Source organism: Aotus nancymaae, unplaced genomic scaffold (genome assembly GCF_030222135.1).
Source record: "Aotus nancymaae isolate 86718 unplaced genomic scaffold, 86718_ANA_hifiasm-v0.15.2.pri h1tg000040l, whole genome shotgun sequence".
Classification (NCBI taxonomy): Eukaryota; Metazoa; Chordata; class Mammalia; order Primates; family Aotidae; genus Aotus; species Aotus nancymaae.
In genome coordinates, this window is record NW_026988454.1 from 70,104,671 (window position 1) to 70,121,608 (window position 16,938).

The 16,938-nt window shown below is 39.9% G+C and overlaps 1 protein-coding gene across 6 annotated transcripts in view; it reads right to left on the reverse strand.

Moving 5' to 3' along the window:
- The window catches only part of KLHL32 (kelch like family member 32), a 203,039-nt gene extending 194,102 nt beyond the window's left edge, over positions 1–8,937 (reverse strand). For all 6 annotated transcript variants that reach the window (XM_012444267.3, XM_012444269.3, XM_012444271.3 and 3 more), the window contains exon 1: positions 8,587–8,937. In XM_012444267.3, coding sequence (XP_012299690.1) covers positions 8,587–8,802 — 216 coding nt within the window. In that variant the 5' untranslated portion in view covers positions 8,803–8,937. The remainder of the gene's footprint in view (positions 1–8,586) is intronic.
- Positions 8,938–16,938: the final 8,001 nt, after the last annotated feature.

A 16,938-nucleotide genomic window follows, 5' to 3' on the forward strand; every position in this document is an offset into this window, starting at 1 on the left:
TGTGAGGCTCCAAATACAAAGGGGTGATGCACCACATCCTAAGAAAGTTCTTGAGAGCAATGATAATCTGTGTTTCTTTAACATCTTGGTGAACAGTTGGCCACTGATGTGAAGGGCTCACTTAATGTTGAGATGTAAGAAGTCCTCTTCCATCCTTGCCTTGTCCCTGAATCCAACAAAGGAGTCATATACCAATAACTGCTCACTGAGGCACTCTAAGTCTCCACACAAACAAAGAATGGATGGCAATAGAATTCTGAAGCAATCACCGGATATGAATCTCCCCAAATGGGTCAAAGTAGAGGAAGCAGAATTCCAAGAATACAGTGCCCAAAAGGAAAAATTCAGTAATCAACGCACATGTTTTGAGGGGTATGGGAATTTCATCCCTTATTAGGTCCAGGAGTAAAACATATTATTTTCAAAGCCGTTATATAGGGGTGATGTTCCTGTCAGATAAACCATGTAACTAATTCCTCCTGTCCTAATTCTATGCTAGTGAAATCCTTAACCACTAAACCCTTAACCATTATGAAAAAAATGTGCTGGGCAAAGACTTCCACCCACATCTGCAAGCCCCTTGGCAGTTACATATACAGAATATACTAATATTCTATGTTAAAACAATTAACAAAATACAATGACAACAATTTAACTACAGGCTTCTGATGGGTAACACTGATAAAAACAGCATGAAACACAGAAATCAAACATTGGCAACTTGGTAAGGTACAGTGGCTCAGATCTATAATTCCAGCACTTTGGAAGGCCAAGGTGGAAGAACTGCTTGAGCCCAGGAGTTCAAGACCAGCCAGGGAAACACAGTGAGACACCCATCTCTACAAAAAATTTTTTTAAAAAAATTAGCTGGGTGTGGTGATACACACCTACAGTCCCAACTACATGGGAGACTGAGGTGGTAGGATTGCTTGAGCCCAGGATATTAAGGCTACAATAAGCTGTGATTGTACCACTGCACTCCAGCCTGGGTGACAGAGAGAGAATTTGTCTCTAAAAAAAAAAAAGGAAAAATAAATGACGACTTTATAAAACAGTACAAGGTCAGAGAAGAGAGACTTATCAGAAAACCCTATAGATGACACTAAGATTCACAAATTAGGATTTCAGTAAAAAGTCAAATTAAATGCTGTATAGAAAGGCCTAAGGGCTATGCATGAGTTTCTCAAATGACTTTTTATCTATTAGGAGGCCCCATCTGTAGGTGATCTTGAGTATCTCCAAGAAATGATAAATAGCTTTGGCCCAAAGGTAAAGAAAATAAGATATGGCAAAATTGAATCAGATTGTAGGTAATTAATGTTTTCATAGAAGAAAAAAACAAAACCTTGATTCCATATTTCTTTAGGCTTTGAAGTCTCAAAACAAACAAACAAAAAAAAAAACAACTCACTCAGCTCTATCAGCTCAAGGACATCAAGCTAGGAAAGACTAGTGAAACTTCACGCAGCCAAAGGGGCATCTGATTATATCTACACCACTGCCTCTTACAAAAACAACATTTTTTTTAAAAGAAAGTCTCCTTTCTGAAAGTGTCAAGCAGACTAGATGAAGAAGCAAGTGAAAGAGAGACTCTACCAGAATAAATCTTCTCCACTCAGATATCTCTATCAATTATGAACCTAAATTTCCAAAATAATAACCATACCTGTTGCTTGGGGAGTGGTTTAGAATAAACCAGTATCTTCACATTTAGAGCAGGTTTTTTTCATAAAGATTTTATAACTTCTTTGCTGGTCTGTGAATGTGATACAGACACAAGACCTGGCACTGATGTTAACTTGGCTACCATTTTTTCATCTGAGAATCTACACCTTACTATAATCAATCTCCATTACAAAATATTTTTTACCGTATTCTTTTCTGGAGCCTTAAAGAAATGAGTAAAGGAGTTTCTGTCTTTAATAAAATTTGTCTTTCACAAAACTTGTCTTTCTTATTTTAGGTATCTCAACTAATGTTACCAACTACTAAAAATTCATCTGAATTATAAAATTGCACTATATCTTTAGAAATACTGAAATAAATAAATATATGCATACATGCATATGAGGTATAAGCAGAGTACATTTAGCACAAGAAAAAGTATTTTATTTAAGGACATGCTTTCTAATCCATTGTATGATGAAAACAGAACTTAGCTTGGTCTATGGGATCCTACAACATACTGCTCAGGCTAACTTCCTACAAATGTTCTTTATCACCAGTGTGGCAGGCTGCTTGCAGTTCCCGCTGCTCTCTAGGTTCTCCCTAAGCCCGTGAGCTGGGGAGTGACTTGAAAAGAGTCAAGCCATGCTAATCTCATGTACACTCCTGGGTCATCAGAAACTCACATGATATCTCAACACAGAAGAAGGAGTTGCTGGTGGGAACAGGGAATGGGTGAAGTTGTGGTGTGGAGAAAAAGAAAAAAAGATAACTAGAAAGTATTCTATTTGGGAAGGTTTTAATCCTAACTGACTTGAAAGAGAATTTGAGGAGTGTTTTATTTGATCCTGGTGAGCTTTTGACCTTTTCATAAAATTTACATAATTCAGCATGAAGGGAAACTTCTAGTTGTCAAGAAAGATGTGGGCTTTAGAAATTGACCTTGCAGAAAGGCTAGGAGGTCTGTACCCGCCAGGTACTTGACGCTGCCACTATTAATTCCACAGGGAACACAAGGGGCAGCTCTATGCTTTTTGCAGATGTGGACCCCTGAGGAGATTCTATGACAGAGCCCAGAGGGCTGCCTGGGTAGGAGGAAACTGACTGATCCCTCCTTCTTTTTCTTGTGACCAGGCCAATGCTCCAGGGGCTGCATAAAAGAGGGAACAGTGGCTTGTCAGAGAGAAAAGACATCATTAATCCCAATATATGTATCCTTCTCCTTGGGAGAGCCCACCTAAGCAGTGTACTACATCACTAAAAGCTCCATAACATAACACGGCTAGCTCCGCTCCAAAGCCAGCACACCAGATTAAGACATTTTATATGGCTCAGGAAATTTAAATGAATTCCACCATCATTTTGAGGAAAGAAAGGTAGGGGGGAAAGGAGAGGCAAAGGGAAGGAATTAATAAGTACTGAGATTTTATTATACACCAACATTGTACTAGATGTTTCTATGCATATCTTATTTAATCTTAAAAACAGATCCATAATCCAAGTAACAGAATTCCCATTTTACAGATGCAGAAAATGAAAGCTAGAAAAGATGTATAACTGGACTGTGAGTCACAGAACGAAGAAGTATCAGATTTAGTATTCAAATCCAGGCTCCAAGGCTCAGGTTTTTCTGGTTGCGCCATGCTACCTTGCACTTCCCATTGTAGAACTAAAAATCATAAATAATAAGGTTTCTAAGTAATGATTTTAAAAGAGGTATCAGAACTTGTGTCATAAAAAATTGCAAAATGCCTCCTCCACTGCTCTATTGTCTGTGCCATTAGCATCAAATGTGTTCTCACTGAAGCAATCAGCTAGGATGGGACTTCTTTTTCCATCAATATCTTGTATAACAAACCGGTTGTATCATCTGGGTAGGGAAGGGAGAGGGTAGCCCTGCTTCTAAGTAACTGGAATTGGCTCATCTGGCATGGAAAGTAGAATACATTATGCCTCAAATAAACATGTAGGAAAATGTTGACAAGAGTCCATGAAAACTGCCAGAGACGTTTCTTCTTCGTTTAAAAATCATCTTATCAGGTTGGTGACTTCAACCTTGCAAGTGAAAAAGCTATTTTAGACAAATTTACAGCTTTCAATGTTTTTTGGCATCTGTGGAACTAATCCGACTCCAAGTCAAGTCTGCAAAACTGTTTTTTTCTACATAGTTCTTTTAAAAATCTCACTAAAACTTATAGTGCCATATGTCAAAATCATGTTAAATTAAATACATTAATGCATTGCAACGTGTATATGAAATAGGGAAAGAATAAAAGATATATGAAGAAAGTTGAGTACTTCACATTGCTCAGCTCCTCTTAGGTAAAGAAGAAGGGCTGGCAAGAAGGGTCTGGGAATGAAGGATCTGATTAGAAATTCCAGGAAAAAGGTGAACAAAATGAATTCCATCTACTAATTCACAAGAAGAAAGAAAATAAAATGTTCTAGGATAAATTCTAAAGTTCTACTCTACAAATTGAAAAACAATTCTGAAATAATAAGCAGTCATATAAGGAGAGAAGGGGAGTAAGACACTGCCTGACACAGAGACATAGCCACATCTATCTATGCTGTCACCAAAAAGCCCCCTGCTTATTAAGAAAGATGGGCTCCTTACAGTATCATTTTTTCATAATATTTTCCATTACTTGCTAAATATATCTGTAAAGAACAAATCATCATATTGGCTTATATTGCATTTGACAGGAATTAAAATCCTTCTAACTTTAAATTCCTGTCATGACAAATAAGCCCAGTGCTAGACTCTAGCTATGACGTCTTCTATTTTATTTCATCCTGTTCCCTTGTGCTGAACATTCTAACAGGTAGCTCTCCCATCCAGTCACTGAAAATCTAGTACTTAAATGCAAGTCTAACTCCCATTTGCTTGTCACATTTCTTTCATATCTCTATTGAGGTAATAAATAAATATATTGACCCAATCAGGGATGAAGATTATAGTAAATTTATCTGTCACCAAAGCCTTCTGTCTGGATTTGAGTATAGCTTTTCAAATGGTTAACATACAGCCCATGTTTTCCCTTACTTGTCTCAAACATATGAGACTTCATCAAAAGTATATGCAACCTTAAAATCTGTATCTGCAAGAGTCTCCTTAGCCTTCAAGTCTATGACTCTACTAGAAAAAATATAATTACATCTTTTATCATCTAATTTGTCAGAATCTTTTCCCATTTTTGAAAATCCATATATTTATCCACTCCAAAGGAATTCATATAAAATATCTGTGTATTATCTTTCTATAGAAAAGTGATATCATGAAAGGAAATTATGTACTAGCCATCGAACATTAAAAATATAGACACATCATAATGGTTTATGGGTATTTATTGTGTGCCAGTCTCCGTATAGAGAACAGAATACTTGGTTTGCCCTTTGCCTTTATGTTCAGTCTTTTAGAATAATCAGTACTGCTACAGTCTCCAGATTCTCCTGTACAGCTACAACTCCTCTCCTAGACTCCTTGCTGAATTTGTCTTTCTCCAACTCCTCCTACCCATCCACAGTTGCATCTTCTGCTGCACTCCATCTTCGAGACCATAGTTCTTCCACAGCTTTCATGACCTGCTCAGCTACAATTAGCTCATCAGTATCAGATATCACTAGCATCATCCTCTTAACCCACATTTCCAACAGACTGTCTGGTGGAACCTCCCATCTTTCAATAGCTATAAGGATTTTCATTTAATATAATTGTACACAGCCATCAAGTTCCAGGACTAATCCCCCTGCTACATAGGGACTGACCTGATCTCCACAATCAGAACATTTTAAAAATTTTCCCTGTGTCTGAGCTTCTCATATTTCCATTGTAATATTTAAAACATAACTCCCTCAAAATCACAATTATCTATAACGTGCATTACATAACAGTCAGGAAGAAGGAATGTGAATTGAGAAGTGCAGCTGAGGTTTCAATTTCACTGATCCAACTGGACTTCGCAGTCTTATATTCTCCATCTGTAAAATGGAAATAAGATGCCCACTTTATAGAGTCATTGTGAAGCCAATATGGAAGTAGCTTGCTCACAGAAGGGCTCGAAGAGTGGATGCTGCCAGGAGCAGTGTGTTTGCTCTGAATCCTTGAGGGCAGAGATGGTATCTCTACGGCACTCAGCTAGGACTTTGTTAGAACATTACTCACACATACCTGCATAGCTTCTTACTAGGGGTGCAACATATTTCCATGAAAGGAAAATTGAAATGCCTTTATTTACTGTTAAAGCATCTTTCCGGAGGAGGATTTTGGAAAAAGAGAACCATTAGAAGTCACTGTTCAAATCTTTTGGCTTTTCCTTTTAACTACACCTCTCTGGATCCACCAAAGAGACGACGTAAATAAAATGACACTCCTTGTCTCTGACTACTTACCTACTTCAGTGAAGTCCACTAGCATCTCTGTAGCTCTAGTGGAAACAGGAGAAAATGGCAGCTTCTCAAAATGTATTTAGCTCACTACAAGACACAGCTATTTAAGGAGTAAACATTTTGTATACCAGGGTGTTGGGATTTAATGTCTCTGGGTTCCCATTTATGTTTTTGCTCCTTTGCCACCTTGCAGTATTCAGTGGTGGGTTTTAACTAATAACCTAACACTTTAATCAGATGTTTTCATTGAAAGGCTCAGCATGCTCCATTTTCTGACCAACATTTTATTCTACCTCTTCCTATAACAAGCACTCAACTGACTTTTTCTCCACTTCTTTGCCTTATGCCAAGAAAAAAATTAAGCCAGGAACATAAGTTCTAAACTATAAATGCTTTTGTTTCACCAGATTCAAAAATTCCTATTTTGGAGCACTTTATGCTCTTTTATTTTCTGAGATATAAGAGAGAGATCTAGGAAACCTCAAAAAAAAAAAAAAGTTGAACCTGTTTATTGAAGAACAAAGGTAGAGCATTTATTAGACTTTAATATTGAAATAAAAACTGATCCCTCATAATGATGGATGTATTTGTTCACATCAGTATTTTATTAAAGAATGATAACTTAGAATTGGGTGAGAACTCAGTAGTTTTGGGTTGTAAACTAGCAGGCCACAGGCCAGATATGACCCAGATACATTTTTTTATGTGGTCCTACAGCTTTTAAAATTAAGGACACCCCATATAAAAAATCCAGAAGCTTCTGTTTTCCTTGAAACACTGTCATGTTTTAGAGCCTGGATAGTAACAATCAGCTACAGTGGAGTGAAGCTGCTTCCTTTACAGTGGTTTGCAAAGTTCCAGGGGCCACAGTTCACACCCCTATCCCCTCTCCCACGTGTTGTCTCTAGGCCTGCTGCACTCCTTTATCTTACTTGTCAGATCCTTGCACATATCTGAAACACAGACACAACCTTTTTTGAAGGGCAAGGAGACTGGATCCAGAAAGGGCTTCCCCATTCACTAGCTATGACCTTCAGCAAGGTTTGAGTCTTGGGTTCTTCAGCTTTAAATTGAAGGTAATTTCTTGGCCTCAAAGAGTTGTGGGGATTAAAAAAGAAGTATATGAAAAGTGCTTTCTACACTGAAATGCAAAATGTTTGTCATCATCATTCATCTCCCAGAGCTCTGTGAGTTGCATAAATTCCCTCTACCTCAGTCATTATTTGGCTTACTTGCTCCTCACATTATTTATTACACTTTCTATGACGGAGTTTAAAATCTAAATTAGAAGAATTTGACTTATGTCCTTGTCTCATTTAACAAGAAGTAGAAAAGATGAACAAATATCAAAAGAAAACAAAATGAATTCTTGAATGCCAGTGGATCTTTACTGGGTCATTTGTTTGTGATGGAGGTATGAAACTCGTGCAAAGTGTAATTACTGGATTGCTGATGCCTTCATGTACTGTTACAGATTCACACACTAGACACCTGAAGCCTCAAAACAAAACAAAACTGACAGCCCAGGTACTAGGCGCTCCTGTGAAATAGAAGTACTGACATCTTTCATGGGCCTATCAGTGTTCCAGTAGAGGACCCAGTCCATCAAAAACAAAAAACAAAACAACTACACTTTCATATAAGCTCTAGTAAGCCATGGCACACATTTGATATCTATCTCTATATGTGTACAGAGGTAGACAGATTTCCAAAAAAATAAGGGATTTGAAAGAAAACAGAATCTTCTCAGAAATGGGCAGAGGTGCAGCAAACTGCACTTAAATAATGATGCAGGGGATATAAAGATGTATGTCACGAATGCTACCTTTTTACATTATGAATTCACAAACATGTATTCCTGTTCTGGTCAATTTACGACAGAGGCTCATCCTTGTGGGGGGAACCACAATTAAATCATTTTCTGCTTTTAATTTAAAATAATCACGACTAAATGAACTGCCAAATAAAACTGGAAATAGAGGGGAAGAAGGGATCTAAACTGGAGTCCGCTCTCTTTCTAAGATCACTAAAATGGGAGTAAATTATGATTCAAGACACAATCCGTTGAAAAATTCATCTGACGAATCCTTTTTAAAGCATACCATATAGTGCAATTACGGCTTTTCTTGAAGTTGAATGAAACTGCCACCTGAATACAGATTAACGAATGCCTAATTACCACAAGATCCTCAGTGTATATTTTATTTTAAATATCAAAATAAATAAGAGCATCATTTAAGAAACCAGGTCTTTCAATAGATGTCCCTGGGCTGATGTTTAAGCAAGTCTCCTTGGCAACCAAGGAGCACAGTACATACTGGGCTGGGGGGGAAGGGAGGAAGGGGGTAGCGACTCCAGGGCTGACAGCATAAGTAACCTGAGTAGTGGCTGCTCCCGTTAGACGACATGGGCAGAGGCTGCATGGGTTGTAAGCCCCTGAGATGTCAACTCCGGGTCTGCCACCACTGGTGCAGCCTCCCACCCTCTCCCTCAGGTCTGCAGAACAGGTTACAAGGAGAGAGACTGGCTTACCCGACGGGGTGAGCGGTCTGTTGGGTTAGGTGCCCGAGACGGCAGCGCAGGCACCGGCCTCTCGTTGATGCACAATGGCTCTGCTTCGCCCCACGATGCTGAGGTAAAGAGAACCCGCAGTAGCTTCGCTCTGCCGGTTTGGGGATGCAGTAGTGAAGACGAACGTGCTAGCGTATGTGTGTGTGCGAGTTTGTGTGTGTGTGTGCCTGCGTGCATGTGTGTGCGCGCAAATGCCTGCGCGCTCCCGGACTGTCGCGCGGGGAACTGCTCCCTAGTAAATAAAAAGCCCTAGCCAGCACTGCAGGTGGCACGTCCCGCTGGCTCCGCCCCAGGCGGTCGCGTCAGCCTGGAGACGCACCTTAGCACCCCCGAGGCGGGTTCAGACGCCGCAGGGCTCCGCCCCCTGCCGCCTCCAGCGAGCCCGCGCGCTCGCTCCTCCTCCCCCTCCCCTGCGAGCCCGCGCGCAACCCCTCCCCGCCCCGCCCCGCCCCACGCGCAACGCCGCCGTCCGCCGCCAGCGCGCCCGCTCCCCCGCCGCCCTCCGCCCACGCCGCCGGCTAGCAGCCAGCGCGCGCCGCAGGCCTCGGAAGTCCCCTCTTCCACGCCGCCCTCCTCCTATCTTTCTGGCACCTGCGCCGCGGGCGCCTGGGTCACATGCGTAGCCTGCAGCCACCACTGCGGCGACTGAGACCCTGGAACCCAGCCTGCTCGTCACCAGACTCCCTTCCCAGGGCTCGGGGGCAGCCTGAGCGAACAGACGCCGTGGCCCTAACTCGGTGTTCCAGAGTCCTGGTTCTGCTAACTTGTGAAGTTCAAGTTGCCGCTAGTCCTAGCGGCCCTACAGTGGCACTCCTTAGGATAATACACTTTATGGTACTGACCAGAACAAATTCACAGTAACTTTAAGAAATGACAAGGGACCAACCTCCCAGAAGTGGACGAAATCCCCAAGCCTGAGAAATGAGAAAGGGTGTGATTAATGTGGTTACTGCTAATTCAGCAATAAAACTGCAAACAGACAACAACCACAGAACCACACCATTAAATTCCAGGGCCTGGCACATTCTCGTGCCACTTGCGAGTCATTCAGGTCACTCCTGTGTAAAACATGCTGAGAAACTCACACTAAAGCAAAGTGGGTAATTTCAATAGGTACATATTCCACCACTGCATTGAAAACCTCCGTCGAACGTGGAGATAAGCCGCCAGAAGCAGGTAGAATGTAACTAAATTGGAGTAAACTGTATTTTGTAGAAGTTCAGGATTTAACTTACTGCAAAGTTGGTATGTTAATCCTACTTCTTGCAGGTTTATGTTCTGCCACAGAGTTGGACTAGGAACAGTGTCCTGATCTATTTTGAGGTGTCCTTAATGTTCTCATTGGTCTCAAATCAGTGGTTCATCGATTATTTTCTACTTCTGGATCCACAAGATTTTGGGGTTTATTCATTTGCTCCTTCTGGGGGTTATCTGTCTGGCTTCTAGTGCTTCATTTTCATGGTTTTGATATTTGGACTTTAGGATGCTGGGTACCTACTTGTGTCCTGGACACATCAAAGGTATAGGGGAAAGAATGACAACTGACTACAAACGTTAGGTGCGGTGTCATCCTAAGAATTTTTCATAAGCAACTTGACAGTTTTCATTGTGTTATCTTATATCAGAATATCAAATATGAAAGCATCTTTGAACTAAAAATATTGACAGTACTGGTATCAATAAATAAAACACTTCTTTAAGATTCCCAAGATGTTGTCACTAAAGTGCGAATACTTAAAATTTTAATCCCATTTATGTTGATTGGATTATCTGTTTAGAATAAATACAAGCTATTTATTTAGTATAATTAAGTAGAGCAAAGACTATAATTGCATTTACACAGGAAAAGAATATTTTCACTGCCAACTCACCATCTGTGTGACTATGGAAGAGTCTTACTGCCCAAGCTGGGTGTGTCATAGTATCTCCTGGTACTAGCACAATGTCTGCCACATAGTACCTGCTCACTAAATATTGTTCATTGACACACACAGTTGAGGTTTAAATGTTAAATGCCTAGTAAAATGTGTAGTTCAAAGAGGGCAAGTTTTTCCTAAATGACTCCTTAGTATTGATTTAAAGTTTATGTTTTGTCTTAAGCCTCTTACTTCTCTAAAATAAGAGACAGTACTATTTATTCAATAGCCACCAAATTCAACACAAACGTATTTTTCAGTTTACTCCACTCCTAGAGGAGCAACTAGGTATTGGGCACTATTTCTTTCTTAGGTACCATTATATATGGTCTTTCTCCTTATTAAAAAAATGACTTAATACTTTCCAAAAGCTGTTCTTTGGAATACTAATTATTTGTTCAGCGATTTTTTTTTGAGCTTCTAGAATGTGTTAGGCAGTGTAATCCACACAGGTCTTTTATTTGTCAATAAATATACATTGTCCCTGTTTCAATCTAGTGATGTTTATTTATGAGAGATGAGCTGAAAAAGACTTTTTAAAAAAGTGTGAGTCTTTGGTTGCAACTGAAAACTCTCTGCCCAGTTTAGGCAAGAAGGGACTTAATAGAAGGAAATCAGGAGCTTACGAATTGATGGGAAGCAGCCGGGGAGCAGGAGGCTCAAGCCTGTAATCCCAGCACTTTGGGAGGTCGAGGCAGGTGGATCACAAGGTCAGGAGATTGAGACCATCCTGACTAACATGGTGAAACCCGTCTCTACTAAAAATACAAAAAATTAGTCAAGTGTAGTAGCATGCACCTGTAGTCCCAGCTACTCAGGAGGCAAAGGCAGGAAAATTGCTTGAACCAGGGAGGTGGAAGTTGTAGTGAGATGAGATCGCACCACTGCACTCCAGCCTGGCGACAGAGCAAAACTCTGTCTCAAAAAAAAATAAAAATATGTAATCCCAGCACTTTGGGAGGCTGAGGCGGGTGGATCACGAAGTCAAGAGATCAAGACCATCCTGGTCAACACGGTGAAACCCCGTCTCTACTAAAAATACAAAAATTAGCTGGGCACGGTGGCGCGTGCCTGTAATCCCAGCTACTCAGGAGGCTGAGGCAGGAGAATTGCCTGAACCCAGGAGGCGGAGGTTGCTGTGAGCAGAGATCGTGCCATTACACTCCAGCCTGGGTAACAAGAGCGAAACTCCGTCTCAAAAATAAATAAATAAATAAATAAATAATAAAAATAAAAAAGTGATGGGAAGCCTATCTAGATATCCAGGATAGAAAGCTAGCAGGAGTAACAGCAACTCCAAAGGGTACAGAAACAGTGACAGCAGTGATAATAATGTGAGGACAGGAATGTTGTGATACGGTGTCTTCCATTGCTGAAATGGGCGAGCCCCAATGGATTGCTCTTTGTACTCCCAATTGTATTCTGCAGCTTCCAGTTGCCCTAGCCTAGAGCATTGGCCTGTCCCTCAGTTGTGGTAGTGTGGGACCCCTGCTCACAGCTCCACCAGATTTAAAAAGTAGAGTGGAACTGGGTGGCTGGAAAATAGCATATGTTCACTACAGGAAATAGGGTGCCAGCTCAAATGAGTTGGGGAAACACTGAAAACTAGGTCCCTGTCACATTGGTATATTAAAGACTCAGGTCTTGCACGAAAGAAACCTCTTTCACATTCTTAAACAAGTATCCTAGAGTTTGGTTGAGTATGAAATACTTTTTTGTTTTTTCTGCTTGCCTCTTAATATACTTTGGTAAGCATCTTGGAACACAAGTTTTTGCAGCATTTTTTTTTTTTCATCTATCATCAGCCTGTCCATGAGCCAAGATATAGGAGGGTAGCATACATCTAGTGCTGTGAATTTTTATAAAGTCTGTATTCTGACGGCCCCTGGAGAAGCAGATTTGAAACTGTCTCTAGACAGATCAGATTGCTAGCTAAAACTACATCATGAAAAGAGAACTATGTCATAGTTCTTTGTTCAACTCCTGATAGCTGCCTCAAAAGCAAGTAAGGAGGAAAGTGTCATTCTTAATGCCAGTGTTATGGTTTTCTATCACAAACTAGTAGTGACATTAAGGAATCACTGAGCCATATTTCTAATTACTGTATGACTCGAGAGAACAGATCAGTATTAATTATGCCAAAACCAAAATTGATTTTTGGCTGATATTCTCTAGTTTTCAAGTGGAGAACACAAAACAACTCTAGCTAACACTTCGCTTTACTCAATTATCTGTGGGTACATTTTGTAGCTAATTCATCCTATTCATCAGGAGCCAGTGCTGGTGTCACTCAAAACTAGTGCCACAGGAAACTTTTTACTGTTCAAATATTTGATGTTTATATTTTCTCTGCTACATTCTCTGATATCAAATGCTGTTGTTGTTTTCAGTCTAATTCACCATAATCAACTAGACACATAATGGAAGCTTTGTAAAAATTTACAGTGCTGAATAGAAAATAGCTGCTACCTATAAGAAAGAATATTCTAATTGCACAATGAAATAGGTTCAACAAAATACAAGTCATCATTAAGATGAGGCAGATTTAAAAATAAATTGTAATTTTCATGTATCAGATTGGCAAAGATGTAAAAAGATCATAATTTGTAGTGTACAGAGAATATGAGTAAAGAAGAGCTTATGAGAATGCAAGTCAATACAAATATTTTGGAAGATGACTTGTCAATATTTACATTCATTATTTTTTCTTAAAAGCTCATGCTTTTTGGTCCAGCAATTCTAATTCTAAGAATGCATCCTAGGGTTACCTCAAGCAAAAGTGCAGAGACTTATGTGAAAGGATATTCATGACAGCTTGGTAATATTCGAGAGAGAAAAAGGGAGGGAGAAGGAGGAAGAGAGAGAGAGAGAGGGACAGAGATAACTAAAGGTCCATTGTTTGGGGACCAGTCAAATTATGAAGATACTAAGTATCCATTTAAAAAACAGAGTAGATTTTTTCACACTAGTATCAAAGATCTATCACTAAGTGAAAAGTGCAAGTGGAAGATCAGTAGGTATAATGTGATGTAGTTTGTGTAAAAGTGGAGGAGGAGAAGGAGGGAGATGTGTGTGTAACTGCGTGTGTTTTTCCATTTTACTGGCTCAGGAGGAGATGCATGAATCTGAAGATGCCTTTGTTCAGTCCCATACACATCAAGGTCGCAGACCTTCCATGGCACCTCACTACCATCGATGCTCTGGGCCACACTCTAACCCAGGAATTCACACATGTCCTAGGCTATCCAAAAGGTCAGGATAGGCTCCTCTTAGGGCTCATATTCTCTCCTTCTGGATGTTGGAAGGTGGGACACCATGGAAAGGAAAACTAACACACTCTCTAGCACAGCTGACAGTTGTATTGGTCTTAGTTGAATGAAGACTTGGTGTCAACAGGTGCTGGAGGTGGCCGGCAGTGCGCATAGTGGTAGAGGATGCTGTCTGTGAAGCTGACACTGCTCTCCAACGATTTTCCTTGACCAGGCCCCTTTCCCTCACCCAAAGAACCCTGCTCCCTTACTGAGTAGTCATGATCTTCCTATCATCCCAACCCAGGGAAGCCTATCCAGTCTTCCCAGTTAGCGAGATTCACTCTTCCTCATCATGTTTTTTCCCCTTAACTGTTTCTGTTCTTGTGTATATAAGACCTTGCCTTTCCTCTGAGGACTGGCCTTTTGAAACTTATTAAACCAAACAGCAAATCTGGTTAGTTGATTGGTTTTCTTAACCTGTGGTCTCTAATGCTGTCCCTCCACTGAGGCAAGTTTTGTGAAATTCCTACTTGGTTGAATGGGCAACAGCCCAAGTACAAGAAAACATCAGGAAACAAAGGTGTATCAGTTACATCTAGAAATATCCTAGGTAAGAAATGTGATTTTCTCTGAAAAAGGGGGTGACGCGGCTCTTTTATTTTTCATTTTCTACCCCTCTGTACTATTTATTATTTTTTGATGAGCATGAGTAATATTTATATTAAAATGCATCAGCAAATTAAAAGCATTACTTTTTAGAATCAATTTATAAAAGTGGCTATTATAATACTTTTAATTGCATTATTAGAAAATAGTAAGCATCACAGTCAGAAAAAAATTGCCTAAATATTATGGGAATCCTAAAATTATTGAGGCAACATTGGCAACTACGTAACCACACCTGTATGTAAACCCTGTAAAAGTAGAAGATTAAAAAACAAACAAATGAAACACATATGAATAGATCCCATACTTTCAACGTTTGGTCAGCATAGACTCAAGAAATCTACCTTTCAGTTCTAATTACATATTCTTTCCTGACCCTTTCCCGTTCTCTTTGATCAAAGTGACAGATGATTCACAATACTTTTTAATCAGAGTTTCCTGTATAAGTTACAATTTTTTGCTTCTGTTTTAAGCAACTGAAATTGATTCTTGATAACCTAATTACTTTACTGGAAATAAAGCAAAGAAGATATTTAATTGGAAGGATACTGGTAGCTCGTAGAATTGAAGGACTGGGAAGGAAAACCTGAATATCCAAGCTTTTAGTAGGACCAGGAATCCAAATAACTTCACTCCATCCAAGATTCAAATTCCCAGGAGAATGTAGTTAGTCAAGTTTAGGTCATGAACCTCTCACTGTTCTGAGATAGGGAGAAAAGAGGTGGGGAGGACAGGGTATGTGAAATGGGAAAGGAAGATTTCTCCCAAGGAAGAGTGAAGTTCTCCTACCTCGATAGGGGAAAGGGATGCTGTACTGCCCAGGCAGAGCGATGGCTCTCCATCTTTTAAAGTAGACTTAATTGAGGAATTTTATTACTTCTTTTCAATATTTTCTTTTATTATATCCTCTTCTGCCCCATTACTGGTTCAAAACACATTTCAAGTGGAATCAGAATTAGTATTTTAAAACAAATTAATGCAAGTTTTAAAGATATAAATTCTTGTTTAAAAAGTGATGAGTAACCCACCGAATGTAAAGATATCTCACAGTAGCCTATTTTGAAAATTTTCTTTCATATTTAGGCCACTTATCATGGAATTTAAATTGAACACTTAGTGATACATCAAAATTTTAGTTTCTAATCTTAGAACTCTCTGTGTGGGATCAATTTTCACAGAAAGTTCATCATTATTTTACGGTAGTATAATGTAGATTAATGTACCTGACACTTCTAAAATTCTAACCCAACAGTAGTAATGTGTGAATTTAAGCATGCCAATTAAGAAAAAAGAATGTCAACTTCATTCATTAAAATCATCCATTCGTTCAAATTTAACTAATGTTTCCCAAGCCATATCAGCCTGAAGGCAAAAATAGGTCATAAGAACTGTCAAAAATAACACAAAAATATTTCTCCAGCTTTAGTCTGTCTGATTAACAAAAACTAGCATCCCTGGCTTCCCCACATTTTATTTCAAGTTCTCTCAAAGGTATTTTACCAATGAGATCTGTTAACTCACCCTATGCATCCTTGCTAGCACAAGAAATGGCCCATTGTAGATATTGTGAGTGAGACTACATGGCTGCCTTGGACAGCAGCTCTTTCCATTTTTATTTACTCCTTTTCCTCCTTTTTATAGCTTCTTTCTTCTAGGCCAGTGGTTCTCAAGAAAAGGTGATTTTCTCCCTCAGCAGACATAATGTCTGGAACCATTACTGTTTTGCGTGCCTAGAAGAGAAGAATGCTACTGGCATCTAGAGGGTAAATACAGGGATGCTGCTAAACATCCTACAATGTATGGGATAGCCCCTGCAACAATGAATTATCTGACCCCAACTGTTAGAAACCCTTTACGAGGCACAGACCTCAGTCTCAGAGAGCTAGCTTAGGGGAAAATCTGAGTAAGAAAGATGTTCTATCCTCAAAAATCATTAGTCCTTTGATGTTCTTCCACTAAAGATGCTCCTTGTCTCTGATTTCACTTAGGATGATGTTCTTTTCCCTGAAGTCTCTTAAGCCCATTACAGGAGTTGATCTCTGGCACACAGAGAACCACACCCAGCAGTCTTTCTGACAAACCCAAACATGCCTGAATACCAGAGGAGGCCCGGTTGAAGTTCCTGCTGGGACCCTTGCAATATTAAAGATAGTATTGCCTCCTCTGTGAAGAATGTAATGATCATTTGGGGCATTGAACAAGAAATGGTGCCTCTGTCATAGCTGTTGTTTTCTGTTGCCAGTATCTCTCTCTCACCTCATCCTCCTTCTGATAACAGATTGGGGCATGGACCTCAAATCAGACAAACAATAGACCTTTCCCAGGATGCTTTTCTTCTAGACTCAAGCTGAGTAAAGAGAATCTCTTTTCTGATCTGAGGGCTACAGGGTTTGAGTCTCCAGGGGATCCACTTTGTGACAGTAAGGCTATCATGCAGAGAGAAGCAGCAAGGATGGAAGCAAGGCGAGAAGAGGAAGTGA